This window comes from Somniosus microcephalus, chromosome 6 (assembly GCF_052327205.1).
Source record: "Somniosus microcephalus isolate GS21.2 chromosome 6, FLI_Smic_1.0, whole genome shotgun sequence".
NCBI lineage: Eukaryota > Metazoa > Chordata > Chondrichthyes > Squaliformes > Somniosidae > Somniosus > Somniosus microcephalus.
Window position 1 is genome coordinate 237,532,543 of NC_140992.1, and position 24,477 is coordinate 237,557,019.

The window sequence follows — 24,477 nt, forward strand, 5'->3', positions numbered from 1 at the left end:
CACATCAGCGAGCACAGGCTGATGGATGAACAGAACTTGAGAGTTAGGATAGGGGGCAGCAAAGTTTTGGGTGAGCTCAAGTTTATGGAGGCTGGAAGATGGGAAGCAGGTTAAGAGAGCATTGGAACAGTCAAGTCTAGAGGTAACTAAGGCACAGCTGAAAGTTTCAGCAACAGTTGAGCTGAGGCAGGGACAGGCAATGTTATGGAGATGGAAGTAGATGGTCTTGGTGATGGAGCAGATACGGGGTGGGAAGCTTCTCAGGGTCAAGTAGGATGCCAAGATTGCAAACTGTCTGCTTCGGCCTCAGGCAGCGGCCAGGGAGAGGGTGGCTAGGGAACGGAGTTTGTAGTGGGGACTGAAGACTATGGCTTCAATCTTCCCAATATTTAGTTGGGAGGAAATTTCTGCTCATCAAAAGTGGAAGGCAGAGAAACCAAGGGTGTAAATCAAACAGGGCCACAGTAAATAATAATTCTAAAAGGGCTAAGTGTTAAAAAATCAAGCCTGAAGGCTTTGTGTCTTAATGCGACAAGCATTCGTAATAAGGTGGATGAATTAGCTGCGCAAATAGGTGTAAACGGTTATGATATAATTGGGATTACGGAGACATGGCTCCAAGGTGACCAAGACTGGGAATTCAACATCCAGGGGTATTCAATATTCAGGAAAGAGAGGCAAAACGGAAAAGGAGGTGCGGTAGCATTGCTGGTTAAAGAGGAGATTAACAATAGTAAGGAAGGATATTAGCTCTGAGGATGTGGAATCTGTGGGCAGAGCTGAGAAATACCATGGGGCAGAAAACGTTAGTGGGAGTTGTATACAGACCCCCAAACAGTAATGCTGCGATTGGGGATGGCATTAAACTGGAAATTGGAGACGCGTGCAATAAGGGCACAGCAGTCATCATGGGTGACTTTAATCTACATATAGATTGGGCTAAACAAATTAGTAACAATACTGTGGAAGAGGAATTCCTAGAGTGTATATGGGATGGTTTCCTGGACCAATATGTTGAGGAACCAACTAGAGATCAGGCCATCTTAGACTGGATATTATGTAATGAGAAAGGACTAATTAGCAATCTTGTTGTGCGAGGCCCCTTGGGAAGGAGCGATCACAATATGATCGAACTCTTCATTAAGATGGAGAGTGAAGTAGTTGACTCAGACTTGGGTCCTGAATTTAAATAAAGGAAACTACGATGGTATGAGGCACGAGTTGGCTAGGATGGATTGGGGAACATTAAAGGGTTGACGGTGGATAGGCAATGGCAAACATTTAAAGATCGCATGGATGAACTACAGAATTTGTTCATCCCGGTTTGGCATAAAAATAAAACAAAAAAAGGTGACTCAACCGTGGCTAACAAGGGAAATTAGGGATAGCATAAGATCCAAGGAGGGGACATATAATTAGGCCAGAAAAAGCAGCAAACCTGAGGATTGGGAGCAGTTTAGGATTCAGCAAAGGAAGACAAAGGGATTAATTAAGAGGGGGGAAATAGAAGGAGTGTAAGCTTGCAGGGAACACAAAAACTGACAGTAAAAGCTTCTATAGATATGTGAACAGAAAAAGATTGGTGAAGTCAAGCGTAGGTCCCTTGCAGTCAGAATCAGGGGAATTTATAATGGGGAACAAAGAAATGGCTGACCAATTAAATACATACTTTGGTTCTGTCTTCACAAAAGGAGGACAAATATCCTCCCAGAGATGTCGGGGAACATAGGGTCTAATGAGAGGCCAGAATTGAATGAAATCAGTATTTGTAGGGAAATGGCGTTAGGGAAATTGACGGGATTGAAGGCCGATAAATCCCCAGGGCCTGATAATCTACATCCTAGGGTGCTTAAGGAAGTGGCCCTAGAAATAGTAGATGCATTGCTGGTCATCTTCCAAAATTCTAGAGACTCGGGAACAGTTCCCATGGATTGGAGGATAGCTAATGTAACCCCGCTATTTAAAAAAAGGTGGTAGAGAGAAAATGGGAATTATAGACCAGTAAGCCTGACATCAGTAGTGGGGAAAATGCTAGAGTCCATTATAAAAGATGTAATAGCAGAGCACTTGGAAAACAGTGACAGGATCGGACAAAGTCAACATGGATTTACAAAAGGTAAATCATGCTCGACTAATCTACTGGAATTTTTTGAGGATGTAACGGGTAGACTAGATAAGGGAGAACCAGTGGATGTGGTGTATTTGGATTTTCAGAAGGCTTTCGATAAGGCCCCACATAAGAGATTGGCGTGCAAACTTAAAGCACATGGGATTGGGGGTAAGGTACTGTCTTGGATAGAGAACTGGTTGGCAGACAGGAAGCAAAGACTTGGAATAAACGGGTCTTTTTCTGAGTGGCAGGCAGTGACTAGTGGGGTACCGTAGGGATCTGTGCTAGGACCCCAGCTATTCACAATATATATTAATGATGATCTAAATGAGGGAACTAGATGTAATATCTCCAAGTTTGCAGAAGACACAAAGCTGGGTGGGCATGTGTGCTGTGAGGAAGATGCAGAGAAACTCCAGTACGATTTGGACAGGTTGGGTGATTATACTGCATTTGCCATGCATCTGCCCAATGTGGATACATGCAAGGTTATCCACTTCGATGGCAAAAACAGGAAGACAGATTATCTGAACGGCAATAGATTGGGAGAAGGGGAAGTGCAACGAGACCTGGGTGTCCTTGTGCACCAGTCGCTGAAGGCAAGTATGCAGGTGCAGCAGGCGGTTAAGAAGGCAAATGGTATGTTGGCCTTCATAGCGAGGATTAGCGTACAGGAGCAAGGCTGTCTTGCTGCAGTTGTACAGGGCCTTGATGAGACCACACCTCGTGTACAGTTTTGGTCACCTTGTCTGAGGAAGGATGTTCTTGCCATGGAGGAAGTGCAGCGAAGATTCACCAGACTGATACCTGGGATGGCAGGAATGACGTATGAAAAGAAATTGGGTCGATTGGGCTTGTATTTGCTAGAGTTTAGAAGAATGAGAGGGGATCTCATTGAAACTTATAAAATTCTAACAGGACTAGACAGACTAGATGCAGGAAGGATGTTCCCGATGGCAATGGAGTCCAGAACCAGGGGTCACAGTCTAAGGATAAGGGGTAAGCCATTTAGGACTGAGATGAGGAGGAATTTCTTCACCCAGAGAGTGGTGAACCTGTGGAATTCTCTGCCACACAGGGCAGTTGAGGCCAATTCATTAATATATTCAAGGAGTTGTTGGATATATTTCTTGAGGCTAAAGGGATCAAGGGATATGGGGAGAAAGCAGGGACAGGGTACTGAATTTGGATGATCAGCCATGATCTCATTAAATGGCGGTGCGGGCTCGAGGGGCCGAATAGCCTACTCCTATCTTCTATGTTTCTATCCAGTACTGGAAGTCGGCCAAGCAGCGTGACAAATCAGAGGCAGTGGAGGGGTCGAGAAAGGTGGTGGGGAGGTACTCAAGAGCTTGCATTTATATAGCCCCTTCCACGTCCTGAGGACGTCAAAGCATTTCAGTGAATGAAGCACTTTTTGAAGTGGAGTCACCATCATAATGCAGGAAATTATTATATAATTGGCTTATTAGAATACATGTTAAACATTATACAGATCCACGTTCATTTTTCAAAATTTGAGTTGCATTATAGTTAGATCAATCTAGACGTTTTCAATTTAAGAGTTAGAAGCAAACCAGGACATAGTCTGCTTAAAAATTGTAATTAGTTTGGTGAAACAGTGCAAACAATCTTGACTACTCATCCCAATTGACTCCATGTCTATGAACAATTTAACCTTTTAGTATAAATCACATACAAAATATACAATTAAAATAAAATTTTGGGTCAGTTTTACAATGTGAAGGATTACAATTTTTTTTTTTTTTTTTTTTTGAATAGTAGATGTTCCCTTCCCTTTTCTACATAAAGTACAAGGTTTGGTTGTAGTCCATATTTTGCTTATATATCCTGCTTTTCATATTTTCCACAACAGTTTCTTTAAGTTAATGAACATACCTAATATTTTTGTCATTATTTAGCAAGAACCGTCCCAAGATATTAATGGCTAAAACCTGTAATAAATAAAAAAAATTGTGAAGTTTGTTAGGTTAGTTATGTACAAAGTGAACTTAATACACATTTAAATTAACCACAAAGTTAAACTAATTAAAATGTTAGAGATTTCCACACTAAGTTATTTAAAACATAACATTTAATGCAAAGTCAACTTTTTTGCCATGGGCTATACAATCACCTTCTTCTAGTTAGGCCTTTACTCTTACCATCTTCTGGGGGAAGGAGGAAAAATTTCCACTTGGTCATTGATTCAAATCAACTTATTTTGGTGTTATTTACAAGTTCTTAGTTACAAGCACACCACATTCCTTTGCTTGAACAATACAATCTGCTAAGGATAACTAATCCAATGTGTTGCATTCAAATTAAAACTCAGCCCATTACCATGATCGTCTGAAGCCAACAAGTCCTGTAGATTCTCATTTACTGATTGTCATTTAAAACAGTATCTAGGTTCTAAAGGACAGCAAACCTGAAAACCAGTGCCAGTTGAAGACAGTTAACATATGCTGCTGCTCTGATATGGAAGCACTCAAGGTAATGAGGCACTTAGACTGCTGTTCTGTAATGAAGGCTTCAATTAACCCAATATAAACTGGGAATGCTGCAATGGAAATGTGCTAAGAGAATCAGAATATGGTACAGGATTATTTTTTGACTCCATGTGCCACAGGCTCAAACACTGCAATACTCCACCCATCATCAGGATAACAGTGGACACTAGTTACTTGGTCTAATGGTCGAAAGAGTGTGCCAAACTTAGTTGGAGTACCATAGTGAAAAAGATTGTGAGCTCTAGCTGTGTGACAACTGAAGATAAACATCATCATGTCTTGTGGCACCATAAGCCAAGAAGCTTTTAGCATAGTGCATTTCATCTATCCAAAGTAACAGCCTAATAAAACTGATAATATTTAATTGACTACTGCCCGCCCTAATAATTTGTTCAGCGTTTCTATGCGGGAGCAGAAAATGAAGATGGAGTTTAGTAAAAGCACTATTTTCAAAGGAAGAGAACCAAATTTGTACGAGCTAAATCATCAGTCAGCTGTAACAAAATGTGTAGTCAGAGGTCATCACACCTGAAACTAACTTGTTTCCTTGTCACAAGTTAATCAGATAGGGCCACTTGTCCTTTTTATGAACAAAACAAGTTTGTTTGTTGTACACGCAGTCATTTCAAGGAAATATTCTAATGCATCACAGTCTGAACAATTACATGGCCTAGCCCACCTCATGACCACCAAAGGAACACAGTACTGACTTGGATAGAGAACTGGTTGGCAGACAGGAAGCAAAGAGTTGGAATAAACGGGTCTTTTTCTGAGTGGAAGGCAGTAACTAGTGGGGTACCGCAGGGATCTGTGCTAGGACCCCAGCTATTCACAATATATATTAATGATCTAGACGAGGGAACTAGATGTAATATCTCCAAGTTTGCAGACGACACAAAGCTGGCTGGGTGTGTGCTGTGAGGAGGATGCCGAGAAATTCCAGTACGATTTGGACAGATTGGGCAAATGCAGTATAAATGTGGATAAATGCAAGGTTATCCACTTTGGTGGCAAAAATAGGAAGGCAGATTATCTGAATGGCAATAGATTGGGAAAAGGGGAAGTGTAACAAGACCTGGGTGTCCTTGTGCACCAGTCGCTGAAGGTAAGCATGCAGGTGCAGCAGGTGGTTAAGGCGGCAAATGGTATGCTGGCCTTCATAGCGAGACGATTAGAGTACAGGAGCAAGGATGTCTTGCTGCAGTTGTACAGGGCTTTGGTGAGATCACACCTTGAGTATTGTGTGCAGTTTTGGTCGCCTTATCTGAGGAAGGATGTTCTTGCCATGGAGGGAGTGCAGCGAAGATTCACCAGACTGATACCTGGGACGGCAGGAATGACGTATGGAGAGAGAATGGGTCGATTAGGCTTATATTCGCTAGAGTTTGGAAGAATGAGAGGGGATCTCATTGAAACATATAAAATTCTAACAGGACTAGACAGACGAGATGCAGGAAGGCTGTTCCTGATGGCGGGGGAGTCCAGAACCAGGGGTCACAGTCTAAGGATAAGGGGTAAGCCGTTTAGGACTGAGATGAGGAGGAATTTCTTCACCCAGAGAGTGGTGAACCTGTGGAATTCTCTCCCACAGAAGACAGTTGAGGCCAATTCATTAAATATATTCAAGAAGGAGTTAGCCTTATGAAATATATCTAAGGGGATCAAGGGATATGGGGAGAAAGCGGGGACAGGGCACTGAATTTGGACGATCAGCCATGATCGCATTGAATGGCGGAGCAGGCTCGAGGGGCCAAATGGCCTACTCCTGCTCCTATATCCTATGTTTAAGTGAATGTCTACAATTTCAGCCTCTTTGATTTAGAATCTCTATCTAAACATATATGGTATTATCCTTATTCTGGTTACTTGTTGTCTCATATTTGCTGACCAACACAATTGTTATAGAAAACTCTGCCAGTGGATCACTCAATAGTTTCATCTTACAACTCCAGGAAGATGAATGGCACCAATTTAAGAATTCCATTTCTGCATTAAAACTGGATTAGACATCTTTTCTTTATAGATCATATATCAAACATCACAGAAACTGGGGCACTTATTTTTATAGGCTTATAAAGGTTCATGCAGGTTTTGCTCAATATTTTGTTTGCGATCTCAAAGGTCAAAACCTTTAGCTGCATTATTCTGCAACTCTTGTTAATTAACTATCCCAATACTTCCTTCTGAAGATTTCAGCATTCAAGCACTTTGAAAGATATCTTTGCAGGCAGCATTCAGTACTCTCCTTAACCCTTCAAACGTTACTCCTGGAGCCAAATCTTGAACTACATGGATTTGATTATGTAATTTATACAGGTTAAAAAAATCTAGCATTGATGCTACATACCCTCAGTCCACTCTCTGACTTGATGTCCATAATAGTCAAAACTGTTTCATACAAAATTGCATTACCCACATTTTTGCTGGTTTCTGTGTTTGTTGCAACCTAAGAAGAAATCAAAACGCACATCAATCAATACCAAGAAATTTCCTTTTTCCGCCCCATAAAACTATCTTGGTAAATTATCCACAAGCCAACCAATTACCACCACATCAGCCTACTCTCAATCAGCAAAGTGATGGAAGGGGTCGTTGACAGTGCTATCAAGCAACACTTACTCACCAATAACCTGCTCACCGATGCTCAGTTTGGGTTCTGCCAAGACCACATTACAGCCTTGGTCTAAACATGGACAAAAGAGCTGAATTCCAGCAGGGAGGAGAGAGTGGCTGTCCTTGACATCAAAGCAACATTTGACAGTGTGGCATCAAGGAGCCCTAGTAAAGTTGAAGTCATTGGGAATCAGGGGAAAAGCTCTCCACTGGCTGTAGTCATAGCTAGCACAAAGGAAGATGGTTGTTGGAGGCCAGAACATCACTGCAGGAGCTCCTTAGGGCAGTGTTCTAGGCCCAATCTTCAGCTGCTTCATCAATGACCTTCCCTCCATAAGGTTAGAAGTAGGGATGTTTGCTGAATCCAGTGTTCAGTTCCATCCACAACTCCTCAGATAATGAAGCAGTCTGTGCCCGCATGCAGCAAGACTGGGACAACGTTCAGGCTTGGGCTGTTAAATGGCAAGTAACATTCGCACCACACAAATGCCTGCGCCAATGACCATCTCCAACAAGAGAGAGTCTAACCACCGTCTCTTGACATTCAACTGCATTGCCATCATCAAATCACCCATCAACATCATCCTGGGGTTACCACTGATCAGAAACTTAATTGGACCACCCACAAACAGTGGCTACAAGAGCAGGTCAGAGGCTGGGTATTCTGCGGCGAGAGATTCACCTGCTGACTCCCCAAAGCCTTTCTACCATCTACAAGGCACAAATCAGGAATGTGATGGAATAATCTCCACTTGAGTGTTGGAGCTGCACTCATCCAAGCAAGAACCACGATACCATCCAGGACAAAGCAGCCTGCTTGATCGACACCCCATGCACCACCTTAAAACATTCACTTCCTCCACCATCAGCACAACGTGGCTGCAGTGTGTACCATGTACAAGGTGCACTGCAGCAACTCACCAAGGCTTCTTCAAAAGCATCTCCGAAACCTACAACCTCTACCACCTCTAGGACAAGGGCAGCAGGTGCATGGGACCACCACCAAGTTCCCCTCCAAATCACATACCATTCTGACCTGGAAATATAGCACCGTTCCTTCATCATCACTGGGTCAAAATCTTGGAACTCCCTCCCTAACAGCACTGTGGGAGTACCTTCACCATGGCAGTGGTTCAAGGCAGCAGCTCACCACCACCTCAAAAGGCAATTGGGGATGGGCAATAAATGCTGGCCTTGCCCGTGACACCTACATCCAGTGAATAAATTTATAAAAAAGTTGGTTCACAAACATTAAAAAAAATCTGGATTGACCCCATTTGAAAGAATAGATTTTCAGGTTTCTCGGTCTGACCCAGTTTTAAAATAGTAGACAGTGGTCTCTTTTAAAGAACCTTCCTCCAAAATCATTGAACGCCCATTTCTTTTAACATTAGATATGCAATAAAGATCTGCAAAGCATGCAAAATTTTAAACTGTTATACAACACAAGACGATGATTTAAAAAACACTAAATACCCAGGACAGGTAACATAAATTAGCATTAGACTCAGGTTCCAAAATAGTTTGAAGATACATGTATACTCAACAGAAAAAAGCCTACTTCATTTCATGAGTAGAAGGTGTCATGTAATTAAAAGTGGATATGAACAGCAAAAGTCTGGGGACATGTTTAGAAATTTGAAGTTAAAGTCAATTATGTGCCAACCAAAAAAGGCACCTGGCCAGGATTTTCAGTTACCTGCCTCATCAATCGTTCACCATGCATAAAGAATGGACATGGTCAGTATTAAACCTCATCTTCATCTGCAGATTTGGAAGGGCAGGGAGGAGTGGGACCAAGCAGGCATGTGTAACAACTACACATTGATAGAAGTGATTGCTGGTTGTTACAAAAACTTCTGACCATTCGTAATTTTCTTATTATATTCACCTGTGCAAGAATGTCATTCATAGCTTCACTCGAGTCATCATCATTTCTTCCCAACATTCGTAGTAACCGCAGTATTCGAACCTAGAATTACACAAAAAAAATTCTGAATGTGTGGGTGATGTGTGTGCTCGGTTGACAGGTATTGTTACTATTTAAATTTAACATTTTTCCCGATGGCAGCTAAAGTATCAAACTTTTACAACAGTGGAGCAAAGTTTCTTCTATGGTGTCTCAGCTATGTGCTTTGCTTTTTGTTGCTGACTAAACCCAGTCTAAGGAGGAGTACTCACTACAGCACACATCAAGCTCTCAATTTCACAAATCAGTTACCTTTGTGGATTGGGGATTTCAGTCACACCCCAGGTGTTTGAATTACAGAATTTCAGTACAGGAGGCAGTAATTTGGCACAATTCACCTGTATCAGTTCTGTTTTATTTGCTTAAACCCATTCCCTTGTCCTTTAGGCAAACCCTTTTAAATGTTGTTTCTTCAACTATTTATCTATTTCCATTTACAAGTTAGCATGGATTCTGCTTCCACCACTGTTTCTGGTAGGGCATGCCATGTTTTAACAACCCCTAATCTCTGTTCTTTATGCCTCTGGTTATTGACTCAGTGGAAATAGATTTTCCCCATTTACCTCATCTAAAGCCTACATAATTCTGAGCATCTCTAAGGTCTCCTCTTAAGTTTCTCCCTTCAAATGAAAAGGAACCCCAGTTTCTTTAGTATCTTATTACTAAAACTAAAATCCATGGCATCAAAAAATCTCTCTGTCCCCTCTCCAAGGCTTCAACATACTTCCTAAAGTAGGGGATTCAAAACTGGGCATAATATTCTAACTGTAGCCAAATCAAAGATTTCAACAGGTTTAGCATTACATCTTGGTTTTTATACTCTGTCCCCAATTATAAAACACAAGATCCCATTTGCTTTTTTGGAATAAAACAGCTTCATCAATTTGTAAACCACTTTTAAAGATTTGTGAATCTAAACTCTGCTTTGACTCCTTTTAAAAGTTTTACCAATCAAATGTCTATTTCCTCATTTCTTCCCCATCTCTCTAAATTAAATTTCATTTGACATCTACATGCCCCAACCTGCATCTTCCTGAAACGTGTATATTGTATACATGCTTACATCCTGTCAATCCAAAAAACATTGATTAACCACTATCTATATTCTTCCTTCTAGTTAACTTGCTATCCATGCTACCACATTTTCTTGAATATTGTGCATATCAAAAAGCGAATTGATAACCAATTAGTAATTTATCGCCTTGCTGTTTATGGGTTTAAGCCTGGCACAATTTGACAGCCTCATTTGCCTACATAATAAGTCACTCAACTTCAAAGTAATTCGGCACATTTGAGAGATACAAGACACTACATAAATGGAAATCTTCTCTTCCTTTTTGGCGTGCGTTCAGCAACCCTGTGTAAAAGAACACATTTTTGCCTTGGACACATGCCGATTAGGAAATGGGTTGAAACATTTAAAAGTTTCCTTCACTTAGGATGCTTAAAATCAGGAGAAAAGTAACATTTATTTCATCATTCCGCTTGGATTCAAAAAACAGATACCAGGTCTTAAAGGGCAGCACTCAAACATGCTGCACCACCCACTCACTATAGCTTACAAGTTGCAACATTGGAGGGGAAACATGAAAGTTAAACAAAACTTCTCTTGCATTCAACAAGGGTAGCAGGCCTTTAATGGCAGATTATTAATAGATCGCAACATCCAATTTCAGCAAAAGTGTAGTTAAAATAGGTAAGAATTATTTCTACATGAAATGGTTTTAAAAATGCATTAATTTTGAGAGAGTTCTTGCTTTCACCATGCTTGCATCTACATGCAGACCAAATAATTTCAAAGAGAACTCCTAAAATCCAAGTTACCAGTTTTTAAATTCAACAGCTTGCAACAGTAAGGGACAAAAATCAAAGACTTTAAAATTTAACACTACATAACAAAAAAGGTGTTTTTACAGCAGCAGAGGTCATGCAATAATATGTAAATAGTAATGGTCAAAACAGCTCATGCACTAAAGTAGATACAAGACTTTGCTGGCAAAATACAGCTCCACAGTACCCAACTGCCTTGTTGCAGTGAGGTCAGGTAACTCAGCATAGATCTGGGACTTTGCTGATTTATTCAGCTCAATGCAAGATCATCCAGTAAACAAACTGCGCATCAGGAAAGCTCTACTGCAGTAATTTTTAGATTCCGTGGATTTGTTTTAAAACAATCAAAACAGCTGGGAGCACACTGCCACTGAAAGATAGGATGCTGTTTGCAAAATTAACTATCTGGCTGATGACCATGAAAACCCTAGCCTGTATTGAATGTCACTTTCCTTAGTATTAATAAATTATTCTGTAAGATTCATATTATTAGGTGCACAAAGTCTAACCTGAAGGAAAGGATCACTGATGCCAGAGACATCATGTTCTGGCGAGTAACCGGACATGATGAGGTTTTTCAGGATTCGAACAAGCTGAGGAACAAGCTGCAAATGCAAAAGGATACAACTCAGAACTCAAATATTAACATTTTGACATTGTTCACAAGGCTTTATTTAATCTTGAAATGTTTCAATGGGACATGTGAAATGAACAGCACAACACCTAGTGTTATAAAAAAAACAGCTAAACAGCCCAATAGGGAATTGCAATGTATATTCTAGTTTTTAAATTTCCAGTTTGTGACATTAAGCAAATCATTTTCCCCATTGGAATGCAATTTCTACTATTTCTAATGAACACATTAAAAAAACGTGACATTTTGTGCACCTAAGATTTTAAATGTTGTTCCCTTTAGTGACAGGCAACTTTATTAAAATAGTCCTGAAAAAAAAAAATGAACACTTTTCCAACCATCATGCAGGGTGCAATTTTCATTAAATTCAGAATGTTATCTTACCTTTTCATTCTAAAACCATGCAGGATTTGCAAGGAGAGATGAATAAGAAAATTAAGTACTTATTAGAATACTGAGAAACACATTCGAGAAAGAATCAAGCCTGGCAATTAGCAGTCTATATTTTTATTTTATTTGTGAAGGCCAGAGTTATCAATAAGGAAGCAAAACTCTGAAACCGTCAATAAATTCTCAGCTCCCTCTACCCACAACAAAGGTCTGAGAATCCTGCCTTAAATATTCATGAATTACCAGAAATATGCATTTATTTGCATTAAGCATAATTGAGTCAGTTCTCTGACAAACTAAATATTTAAGTTTAGATTAATGATGAACATTAAGAATCCCAAGATTCTGAACCCAGTCATGAGTCAAACTCACTGAACAATGAGAGGATACCAAAGTTTTTAAAGTAAGTATTTTTGGTTAATCTGGATTACAGTTTAGGATCATTGCAATTTGGAGCATTAATCGGAGTTCTAAAAAATTAAACAATACCCTCCAGAATCACTCCACAAATAATTGTCACTGTCCATCTTGCCCAGACATCCAAATTTCTGTCAAATGAACAAAGGGAGCAGGAGGGCTAGTATTTCAAGTTGTAACAATTTGCATACAGCATCTTTAACAAAGAAACAAAAGCTATTGATCTCAAATTTGAAAATGTCAATTGACTCAGCATCCACATTCTTTTGTGTGTGTGGTGGGGGGGGGGGGGCGGGGAAGAAAGAGAAGAGGGTTCCCGATTTCCACTACCCTTTGAGAGAAAAATTACTTCCTGATTTCACTCCCAAGGTGTTAGCCTTGGCTCAGTTGGTAGCACTCTCACCTCAGAGTCAGAAGGTTGTGGGTTCAAGTCCCACTTGAGACTTCAGCACAAAATCTAGGTTGACACTTCAGTGCAGTACTGCACTGTCAGATACTGTCTTTCAGATGAGATGTTAAACTGAGGTCCCGTCTGCCCTCTTGGGTTGACATAAAAGATCATATGGCACTGTTCGAAGAGTGGGGGACTTCTATCCGGTGACGTGGTCAATATTCATTCCTCCACATCATTAACAAACATATTATCTGGTCATCATCTCATTGCTGTTTGAGAGTTTGCTGTGCACAAACTGCCTGCCACATTTCTTACAACAGTGACTACACTTTAAAAGTGCTTCATTTTCTGCAAAGCGCTTTAGGTCGTGAAAGGTGCTATATAAATGCAAGTCTTTTTCTTTCTAACTGGCCTAGCTCTAAGAAGATTATGTTAGACCACCCCTCAATCTCCTAGACTGAAATACAAACCAAGTTTATGCACCCTGTCCTCATAATTTTACCCTACAAGCAGATATAATTCTGGTGAATCTGTGTTGCACCCCCCCTCCAAAGCCATCTTTCCTGAGGTTTGGTGCACAAAACTAAACGAAATACACCAGATTGGGTCAGACCAAGGCTCTGTACAACTGAAGCATAATTTCCACACTTTTATATTCCAACCCCCTTCAGATAAAAGCCAACATTCCATTAGCCTTTTTGGTAGCTTTTTGTACCAATGCACTAGCTTTTAGTGATTTGTGTACATAGACACTTCCTTTGCTCCACCACAGCTCTTAGTCATATTTGTCTTTTCAGATCCAAAAATGGATGACCTCTCACTTTCCCACATAGGATGTGGGGAAAGAGCCTCCTCCTCTAGTTAGTTGTTTAATGATCCACCACCATTCACGACTGTATATGGTAAACAGCTTAGGCCCCAGTAGAGATTGCTGGAGAGCACATCACATCCTGTCAGAGAATGTTCTCTTTATCCCTACTCTCCATCTCTTGCCTGCCAATCAATTACCAACTTGTCACAAGGTTATCACCAATCCCATGCATTTTTATTTCTGAAATTAAATCTCATGCAGAATCTCATCAAATGCCTTATGAAAGTTCATATAGACAACCTCCATAGGTACTCCCCTATCCACCATGCCAGTGACCTCCACCAAAAATTCAACTAGATTAGTCAGACATGACCTACCCTTCACAAATCCATGTCAACTCTGATCAGCTATTATTCTGATGTAGATTCAAATAACTTCCCCACAACTGATGTTGAACTGGCAAGTTATCTGGCTTATCTCTCCCTCCCTAAATAATGAAGTGTCATTGATTATTTTCCAATCCAAGGGCATGATTCCTGAATCTAGTGTGTTTTGGAAAATTATGACCAACGGATCTGTAATTTCTTCCCCAATTTCCTTTAATACCCTGGGGTGGAAACATTGGGTCCTGGAGATTTGTCCCATTATTTTCTCCATTACCACTTAAATAGATCGTCCCCCACCCAGATTGATTTTAGGTGCCCTTGTACTGTTGGAATTTTGTCCTCCTCTTCCTCTGCAAAAACAGATAGAAATTGCTTATTTAACTAGTCTATCATTTCTGTACTGTGCTTTATAGTATTATACTTGCATTTGTCTTTAATGGGCCCACATTCCCCCTCTCTCCCAATATATTAAAAACAAATTGTTAGCTTTGAAATCCCTTGCAAGTTTTTCATATACCTTTTTGCACCTCATTACTTTTTGTATCCATTGGTTCCTTTTTATAGCTGGCTTCTCTAGCAGTATTAAAATCAACAAGTTAATTAGGGAAATTTGACTTCTAAACAAGAGAATACTGATCCTTAAACACAGTCCTTTTGCTAATTCTAAGCTCCATTAAAAAAGGTTAGACATATCCAAAAGAGAAATAGGGGCCTAAGGAGGGAAGGCCTAAAAACTAGGTTCTCATAGAATTATATTCGACAGTTCCATCAATATTTTGATCCCACAAATGTGTAACTTTTTAAGCCAGTTTTTTAAATACGAATTAGAACAATGAGAAGCATAGACGTACTTGGATACTCAACGTAAGCTGTCTCACCTCTTCAAGGGACAGCGGTTGCCACCTTGAAAATCTACCTTTTCAGGGTTAATTAGAATGCAGAATCTGTATCATCCCAAAACAAATTAGAGAGCCAGAACGTGATTTTAGGTTACAAGATAACAAAAAAAATCGTTTGCCTGCAATTCTGGAGGGATTTAAAATTCAATTACTACTTACATAATAGTAAGTTCACATTTAATTCTGTTTCAACTAAACATTTCCTGGTAACTATTATAAACAAAAATCTGATCCTGCATGAGGTTCAGGGGTGCAATAGACTACTTTCTACTAACCCATCCATAAATCTATTTAATTCCAAGGAGATTTACAATTACAGCCCCAAGTGCAAGGAATTGTGCTTGTGCAGCTGAAGAAACGTGAATAATTGTTGAATAAAAAATGTCTAATCTTCAACCACAATTGTGGGACAATTTAACCATATTACACATTGTAATTAGACTAATGAACATAAAAAGATATGGCCACTTACTTTCCTGAAGTGTGCCAACATGTCAGGACTTCGTTCACACATTTCCGTGAGTAGGACAACAGATGTGTGAAGGACACCTGGGTTGGGGAAGTAAACAAACAGCATAGACATGCAAATTTTAAAATCCGTGTTTAAAATAGTTCAGAATGTACACTTAATTAAATGCTAACTGTATTACAGCCGAGAGATACTCAACTTGTATTGAACCAGTTTGTTTTTTATTTCCTTCATGAAGTTAGTCATTTTTAGCGTTTGTCAAGGTTAATGATGTCAGCACTCAGAATACTCTCTCATTTCAGGAACCCAGAGTCAACATCAAACACATGCAGGCCCAATACCACCCCAGTTAGATGTAGAGTTAAGACCCTTTTATTTTAGCCTGACAACTTGCCGCCTTAATCTCAGAAATAGCAGCCCTCTTCTACCCCCGTATAACATTTCCTGGATAATCCATCATTATGGACTTCAAGGCTGCTAACGATGCTAAATTAAGGGTAGTTTTCTGCTGTAGGCCCAAAGCCAATTAAGAACAACCTCATTTCATATTGAACTCTTACAAGTGAGACTTTCAGACCCATCAATGGGATCAAACACAACCCCAGAAATGTAAGAACGCACCAACTAACTGGACCACCAGTCAAAACCTCAAAAAAAGTAAAATATCAAACAGCCCTGTGGCCATTATTTTCAGTGATAGTGCTTCATTATGGAAAAATCTACTTTACTCTTCCTATAGGACATCCCGGGAGAGCAACACAATGAGACTCACGACATGTAGTCTGTACTTAACTATACATCCAGAAAATACAATAAATTTGCAGAGAAACATGATGCTTGGATTAGAGCTATATAATAGGATATGAAGTATTACCTCAATGAAAGCAACTATTATTAATCAAAGAAATCTTAATAAATCCAGTTACTTAAAAAGGGATCATCACACAGGCATAAACTTCACTAGTAAAGGACTTTCTGGCAAATATGAAGGTATCCATAACTTAAAAAAATATATCCCCATCTAGAAATCACTACATTTTAATAGCCATGCTGTCAATGGAAGTTAGCAAGTGCTGGGTGGCCGAGTAGTGAAGGCATCAGGTCCATCCCAAATAGTAGTGAGACCAACAAGGCACTATTCAATTCCAAGATACGAGAGATCATGACGTCTAACCCTGTTACCAAAACCACTGCTCCCTCTGAAGAAAATACAGATTTGAAGAGAACAGAGAAACATCCAGTTCCATAAAAGACACACGTCATCCAGCTGCTATTTAAGGCTTCTTCCTCGTTCTGGAGCACAGATTGTGACTGATGGTTTATAGATGCAAACAGATCTTTAGAATAACTACATTTGCTAAATGTTCAGAATTACCCAGAGATTATCATTTCATTTGCAAGCTGGCTGACATGGTGCACATCCTGGCAATGTGCTGAGGTGATATTTCATTCCTGGGTTCAATGCATTGCAAAATAACTTAAATTTATTAACTGAAGTAAAATATTTTTACTTACTATTTCAGCATTACTAGAAATTACTTTCAAATCAAATTAGATTACAGAAATATAATAAGATCCACATTTGCAATGGGACACATTACCATGATTTTTTTCATTCAGCAGGTTTTTTGTAGCTGGCAGGAACATTTCCATGAGTTCAGGCACTTTTCTGATTACATGTACTGCACACAATGCTGCCTGGAAAAAAAGATTATACTTGAATTCAGACAATTCCAGTGAAGAGCAAAGACTATAATGTAAAAATTTTCCAAGCAAGCATTTTAAACATCAATTCAAACCAGCCCACAAACAATAATTTGGGTACAGAATTATATAAAAGTCTTTCAAATATTATTGATTTAGTTATTGCAATGTACCCATGAAAAGTGGCCAAAAAAATTCAGCTTACCACAGGATTGTACACACATTACAAAAAGTGTGACTCTTTTGTGAAACTATTTGACTCAATACAGAAGCAATGGATTGACGGTAGCATGATCTGTGCTAAATATTTCAACGATCCTTAGAAAGGTTACTTTGTTTCTCTGCAGCAACTTCATCCGCTCCAATGTTCTGCTCTTCTGACAATGATGCATTCCTTGGCATGGGCAGCATTCTCGTACTGTCCTTCATGTGTGAACCTTGTCTGAGGGGCTGCGTCATAACCAAGCCCAATTCATACCCTCATCTAACGTTCTTACACATGCCAGCAGTGGGTTACTGGACATCAGCAGTGGGATCTCAAACTGCCGTTTCCCTTTCTACTCCATGGACATTAAAGCCAAATCTAATACCCCCACTTCTAATCTGTCACTGCCAGTGTATGTACAGCTCAGTGACACACACAGCAGTGCATTTACCCACTCAGCCATAGGAAATCCCCCTCTACATTTTTGTATTTCAATATTTATAAGTCTATTATTGAAATACACTGGCAGCATTTTAGTTGCACAGTACCTGCGAAATAAAACAAAACTAAAGAAAAAACAAACAAAAATTTAGATGGGTATGGGGAAAGGGAAGGAGAATAGGACTAAGCTCCGAGAGTTGGTAAAGATTCGATAGGTGGAAGTCTCCGGTGCTGCAAAACGTTATTGATTTCCACCACGCGTGTGTGAGAGAGAAAGAGAGTGCACGAGAAATTGAGGGAAGAACATAACCAACCAATGCTCTAGAACACCCCACCTATAAAAACTGCCACATGAGCAATGCCAGCATATCATCTTTTGCTCCCTCCACCTCCTTTACATAAAAAATGTTACTCTGGCCACACATCTCAGTTCTTCTGAAGAGGTGGCAGCTTGATGTGACAAAACAAGAATTTTAGGAAATGCCAAGTAGTCCTGGTCAGGGAGAAGAGAAGGTTGAAGGACAAACAGTGGGGTTTCTGCATCTGAAGGATGATAGTTTTATTTTTTGAACAAATACCGCCAAATGTTTAAATCAAAAGATCCTTCCTCACCCAAACTCCACTTACAAACTTACGCCATAGTACATTTGACTTGTCAAAATCAAAACACAGCAAATTGGTGCATAACAGAGTAAAGAAAGCCCCAATATTTCAATCTTTCATGATATTTGTATTTCCTCATACCAGGCACCATCCTATTGAATCAGCAATGTACACTAAAGCCTCAAGATCCATCCTATAGTGTGGAGTCCAATACTACACACAATGCTCCAACAACTGAGGTCTTAAGGTTTTATGTAGACTCATTGCCTCTTGGTTTTTATATTCTATACCGCGTGATAAAAGCTACAATTCAATTTGCTTTTATTTGTAGCCTTAAGCCAAGGTGTTACCTTTAATGTCCTCAGATAATGAAGCAGTTCATGCCTGCATGCAGCAAGACCTGGATGACATTCAGGCTTGGGCTGATAAGTGTCAGGTAACATTCATACCACACAAGTGGCAGGCAATGACTATTTCCAACAAGCAAGAGTCTAACCACCATCCCTTGACATTCAACGGCATTACCATCACCAAATCCCCCACCATCAATATCCTGGGGGTTACCATTGACCAGAAACTTAACTGGACCAGCCACAAATACCATGGCAACAAGAGCAGGTCAGAGGCTGGGTATTCTGTGGCAAGTGTCTCACCTCCTGACTCCCCAAAGCCTTTCCAGCATCTACAAGGCAGAAGTCAGGAGTGCAATGGAATACTCTCCACTTGCCTGGATGAGTGCAGCTCCAACAACACTCAAGAAGCTCGACACCATCCAACACAAAGCAGCCCACTTTATTGGCACCCCAGCCACCACCTTAAACATTCACTCCCTCCACCACCGGTATACCGTGGGTGCAGTGTGTACCATTTATAAGATGCACTGCAGCAACTCGCCAAGGCTTCTTCAGCAGCACCTCCCAAACCGGCGACCTCTACCACCTAATAATGGCTACCATTATTCCTGTGCCAAAACAAACGGCTGTGATGTGCCTGAACGACCATCGACCTGTTGCACTCACACCCATCATAATGAAGTGTTGAGAGACTGGTCTTAGCTCACATCAAAGCCAGTGTTCCCGCCTCTCTTGACCAACACCAGTTTGCCTATCGTGCAAACAGATCAACGGAGGATGCATTCACAACTGCTCTACACTCGGCACTGAATCACTTAGATGGTAAGGAGACCTACATCAGAATGCTGTTCATAGACTACAGCTCAGCATTCAACACTATCGTCCCCAACAAGCTGGCCACCAAACTCCAGGCCTGAACACTTCCCTCTGCAACTGGACCCTGGACTTCCTAACAAACAGACCCCAGTCTGTCAAATTAGGTAACCACACCGCCCCCCCCCCCCCCGGACCCGGAACACGGGGGCCCCACAAGGATGTGTGCTGAGCCCCCTCCTCTACTCCCTCTTCACCCACGACTGTGTGGCTGTTCATGGTTCCAACACCATCATCAAGTTTGCGGATGATACCACGGTAGTAGGCCAGATCACCAACAACGATGAGTCAGCCTACAGGGAGGAGGTCCAGCATCTCGTGAAGTGGTGCGCCGATAACAACCTGGCCCTTAACATCAAGAAACCCAAAGAAATCATTGTGGACTTCAGGAAGTCTACAGGCGGAAGTCACACCCTGTGGTAAACCACTGTCATACCTGTCTGTGTCTGTATGTGTATTCCACTAGGTACAGGTCTGGACATGCCTCGGCGGACTCCTCCCACTATTCCAGGTATATAAGTGACTACCTCCCAGTCCCTTAGTATTCTGGACGGGTCGACCACTCGAGACTAGACCTTCATTCTTTAGTTAATAAAAGCCTGATTGTTACTCGCTCAACTTCAGTCTTTTGAGTAATTGATGGCGCATCACACCCCCACCCACATCAATGGGGCTGTGGTGGAAAGGGTGGACAGCTTTAAGTTCCTCGGAGTCCACATCACGGAAGACCTCTCCTGGTCCCTCAATACCTCCTCTGGTGAAGAAGGCCCAGCAGCGCCTATATTTCCTAAGGAGACTGAAGGGATGTAACCTGTCACCCCTGATCCTCTCTAACTTTTACCGCTGCACAATAGAGAGCATCCTGACGAACTGTATCACAGTATGGTATGGCAGCTGTAGCTACTATGACCGGAAAGCCCTGCAGCGGGTAGTCAAAACTGCCCAACGCATTACCAGCACCCGGCTACCGACCATAGAGCACATATACCAGAAATGCTGTTTACGGAGGTCACAGTCCATCATCAAAGACCCTACCCACCCCAGCCACAGTCTGTTCGCCCTCCTGCCATCTGGGAGATGCTACAGATGCATTCGCACCCGTATGACCAGGTTTAGGAATAGCTTCTTTCCCAGGGCTGTCATCCTACTGAACTCCACAAATAAACTCTAAAGCCTGCACATCTGCCAATGCACTTTATTATGGTTATGTTTATGTTAATGTATTACAAGCCAAATGTATGTTGAATGTTTAAATGTCTTAATCTAAATGTACACTCTCAGGAGCCGCAAGCCTACATTTCGTTGTACTGCACTTGTGCACTAACAATGACAATAAAAGTTGATTTGATTTGATAAGGACAAGGGCAGCAGCCACATGGGAACACGACCACCTCCTCAAAGTTCCCCTCCAAGTCACACACCATCCTGACTTGGAAGTACATAGCTGTTCCTTCATCGTCACTAGGTCAAAATCCTGGAACTCACTCCCTAACAGTACTGTGGGAGTACCTTCACTGCACGGACTGCAGCGGTTCAAGGCGGCGGCTCACCACCACCTTCTCAAGGGCAGCTAGGGATGGGCAATAAATATGGGCCTTGCCAGCAACGCCCACATCCCATGAACGAAAAAAAAAAAAGTGAACCTGTACCCCCAAAACCATTGACTATAATTACTGTTTTTAAAAAAAATGTATCACCTCATACTGACTGACATGGAATGCAATCTGCTACCTACTAGCCCATTCTCCCATCTTAATCAATATCCCTTTGCAGCTCCCTTTCGTGTTCTAAAGTTAACTTCCTATTTTGGTATCCTCTGCAAATTTCAACACCAATCCCTCTAGTCCTATATCCAAATCATTGATATTCACAGGAAACAGAATAGTCCCAGAACCAAGCCTTGTAGATCACCACTAATCACTTGCAACCAGAGAAACAGCACGCAACTCAGGTTTTCTCCCATCTAAACAATTTGTAATCCAGTTTGCCATCTTCTCCCTAATTAGATACCCTATAATCTTTAGTAATCTCCCTTGTGGTGCCTTGTCGAAGGTCTTCCTCAAGTCCATGGACACTACATCCATTGCATTTCCCCTATCTACGATGTCCGTTAACTCCTCAAAAGAACTCAGGTTTGTCAATCACAATAATCCCTTTTGAAATCCATGCTGGCAACTTAACAATTTTCTCTTCATTTAGAGACAAGATAATTTCATATTTGGAGAACTTTGCCTACCACAGATGTTGAACTAACTGGCCTGTAATTACCTGGATTAGCACAGTCTCCCTTTTTAAAAATAGGCACTACATTGACCACTGTCGATCCTCTGGCACACAATAGAACAGAATTTCTAGAGGCTTGGCAATTGCTTCCCTCAGGATCCTAGGATGAATCCTGGGCACTTTGTCTCCCATTAGTCTAACTAATATCTATAATAACTCATCTTGATCTCAACCACTTCACTGGTCTCGCATCCTTTTCTTTAGTAAAGACCCATATAAAAGTACTTATCAAATAGCTCCTTCACTGATGTTCTTCACACCTATACCAAGAAAGGCTAATGAAACCTGCACTGAATTCTGACAAAGGTTGGAATAAATCATTCCTGAATAGGTCACTGCACAGTGGTGTCTCAGAACCATACTGAGGAACAAAATTAGTAGCAAGTCAATATAAGCAATAAGTTGATACATGCAACAAACCATATGAATTATCTAACATACCTTGGACCCGTGCTCCCTGAAGATGGACATCCCATTCTTAGTTTAATTTTTATAGTTGACTGCTTCACTAAGTATGCATCTACTCAAAATATTTAAATTTATAGATGATTTTGCAAAGAAATATTATATTGTTTTACCACCAGGTCAACCGAGACTATTGTACCATCCAATGCACATCTCAACACCTAATCAAGGTTTTGCTCACACAAATTCTTAACTGTAGAGTAATGTTCCCTCTAGGCTGCACGCATGTGCGACCACACAATTATCTGCAAGGTACCGCGCAGGCCGCTCACAAGCTTTTCCATTTGAAATACTGCGCATGCACAGAAATTTAAAGGGACCACATATCTATATATATATATATATATAATAAATAAAAGGATACTTCTGTCTGTCATTCCGTCTGTCTGTCTGTCTTGAATAAACTCGAAAGTTAGAGCGTACCTACGTCGAAAGAAAGCCGACGATTCCAGAACCGTCATAAGCGTATTTACTTTTCGGTCGGACTAAAATTGTTCGCGCGTTATGCAAAAAACCTTCAAAATTAAACTCATTATCTGCTAATAGCATCGATTGACTGACGTCAAGGTCGACCAATCCTGTGCCGTCACGATTGACCAATCCTACAGTTCAGTCGCCGGATGGTTGGCCAATCACTGCGTCTGTGGGTGGGACTAATGCTTTTCAACTCAGGCATCGGGCAGCCATTGCTTCACTACTTCCAGCTCAAAATCTGCTCATCCAGTTTCGAAAAAGTTAGTATCTCTTTTAAAAATAACATCACATTTACCAAAAACGTTTTATAAGTACTATCACTTTCATCTTTGAAGCTATTAAAAAAGGTAGAAATGTTGCCCGGCAGCAGATTCACAGAGGGACACAGACAGGCCCCAAAGCCTGGGACTCGATTTAAACCGCCTGGCCCAAAACAGCCCTGGCAAAGCCAGGCTCCCCCAGCTAGTATTGAAATAAACAGGCCGTGCACAACAAAGACAATTTAGAGGGAACATTGCTGTAGAGCATCCGACAGCAAATTGATTTATCCAGTCTCAACACATAACTTCACGATTGATCCCACACACTAGATGAAGGTATAGCCCCACAACACTAAATCAGTATCACACCAGCAGATGCAAAAGGCAATTCCATGCAGTTAGTTAGTTACATTACTATGTAATGTTTGGACTACTCACATCCATAACTAGTAGAATTAACTAGTAGACTTGAACATCTGAGGACTATCAACTAACTTCAAACAATAAACAAAATATCACTAATAAAACACCATCAAAAGAAAAACACATTGATGGAATTTTTATTTCTTGCGTGGGTTAAAATTATTTAAGTAAATGGCACAAGAAAATTTATGAAAATGTCAAGTCATGCAAAATAAAAAGATAAAATATCCTTTGTATAAATCCATTTACAGTACAACTATTATACACATTATTCACAGTTAGCACTAGGTAAAATATAAAACTAGACCATCACCTAATATTTGAAGTAGTTTAGTTTGCCTTGAACACTTTTCATGCTTGGTTTCTCATTTCTTTCTTTTGTTTACCTATTCTGCTACTTTCCCCGTTAACTCTCCAGTTTGAGTGAGAGGCAGATTCAAACTAACAGACAGTTTACCACTACAGTCAATGTATATAACCTGCAAACCTGTTCATGTCACTGATGTTTTTCTTGACTGATCATCAATTCAAAAGTTGCATGTGCAACATTTCCCAATGCTGTAGCAAGTACACCAGATTTTGCAGAACTTAAATTCCTAGAAGTCCATTTTGAATTAAAGGAGCTTTTATACTACAAAAGCTCAGCAGTAGTGTAAAGCAATTTTGGATTCACACTGAAGTAACCAAATTACTATTATACTTTAATTTTTATGTTAGAATATGTATAATGTAGCACCAATGTACAAGGTGGAGGTAATGAGTTAATTCATACCGAGTTAAACGATATATGGGTCTGTATATTGCATTTACCCAGCTAAGCTTTAAAAACATGATTAAGTGACTTCAAATGCTGAGAAATTAAACTGCAGAGCAACTCGTGGGAAGATTGGGGAGGATGCCTGCTCGGCCAGGCGAGGCAGCACATATACAAGATAACATATTGAAGAATTCGTTTGTT

At 40.6% G+C, this 24,477-nt stretch overlaps 1 protein-coding gene across 2 annotated transcripts in view; it reads right to left on the reverse strand.

The window, feature by feature from the left end:
- The window catches only part of ap1g1 (adaptor related protein complex 1 subunit gamma 1), a 128,256-nt gene that overhangs the window by 56,386 nt on the left and 47,393 nt on the right, over positions 1-24,477 (reverse strand). For both annotated transcript variants that reach the window (XM_085991587.1, XM_085991588.1), the window contains 6 exons: positions 17,037-17,133; positions 15,439-15,515; positions 11,545-11,640; positions 9,128-9,208; positions 6,971-7,069; positions 4,010-4,065 (listed from right to left, as the gene is read on the reverse strand). In XM_085991587.1, the coding sequence (XP_085847713.1) occupies positions 4,010-4,065; positions 6,971-7,069; positions 9,128-9,208; positions 11,545-11,640; positions 15,439-15,515; positions 17,037-17,133 (506 nt within the window). The remainder of the gene's footprint in view (positions 1-4,009; positions 4,066-6,970; positions 7,070-9,127; positions 9,209-11,544; positions 11,641-15,438; positions 15,516-17,036; positions 17,134-24,477) is intronic.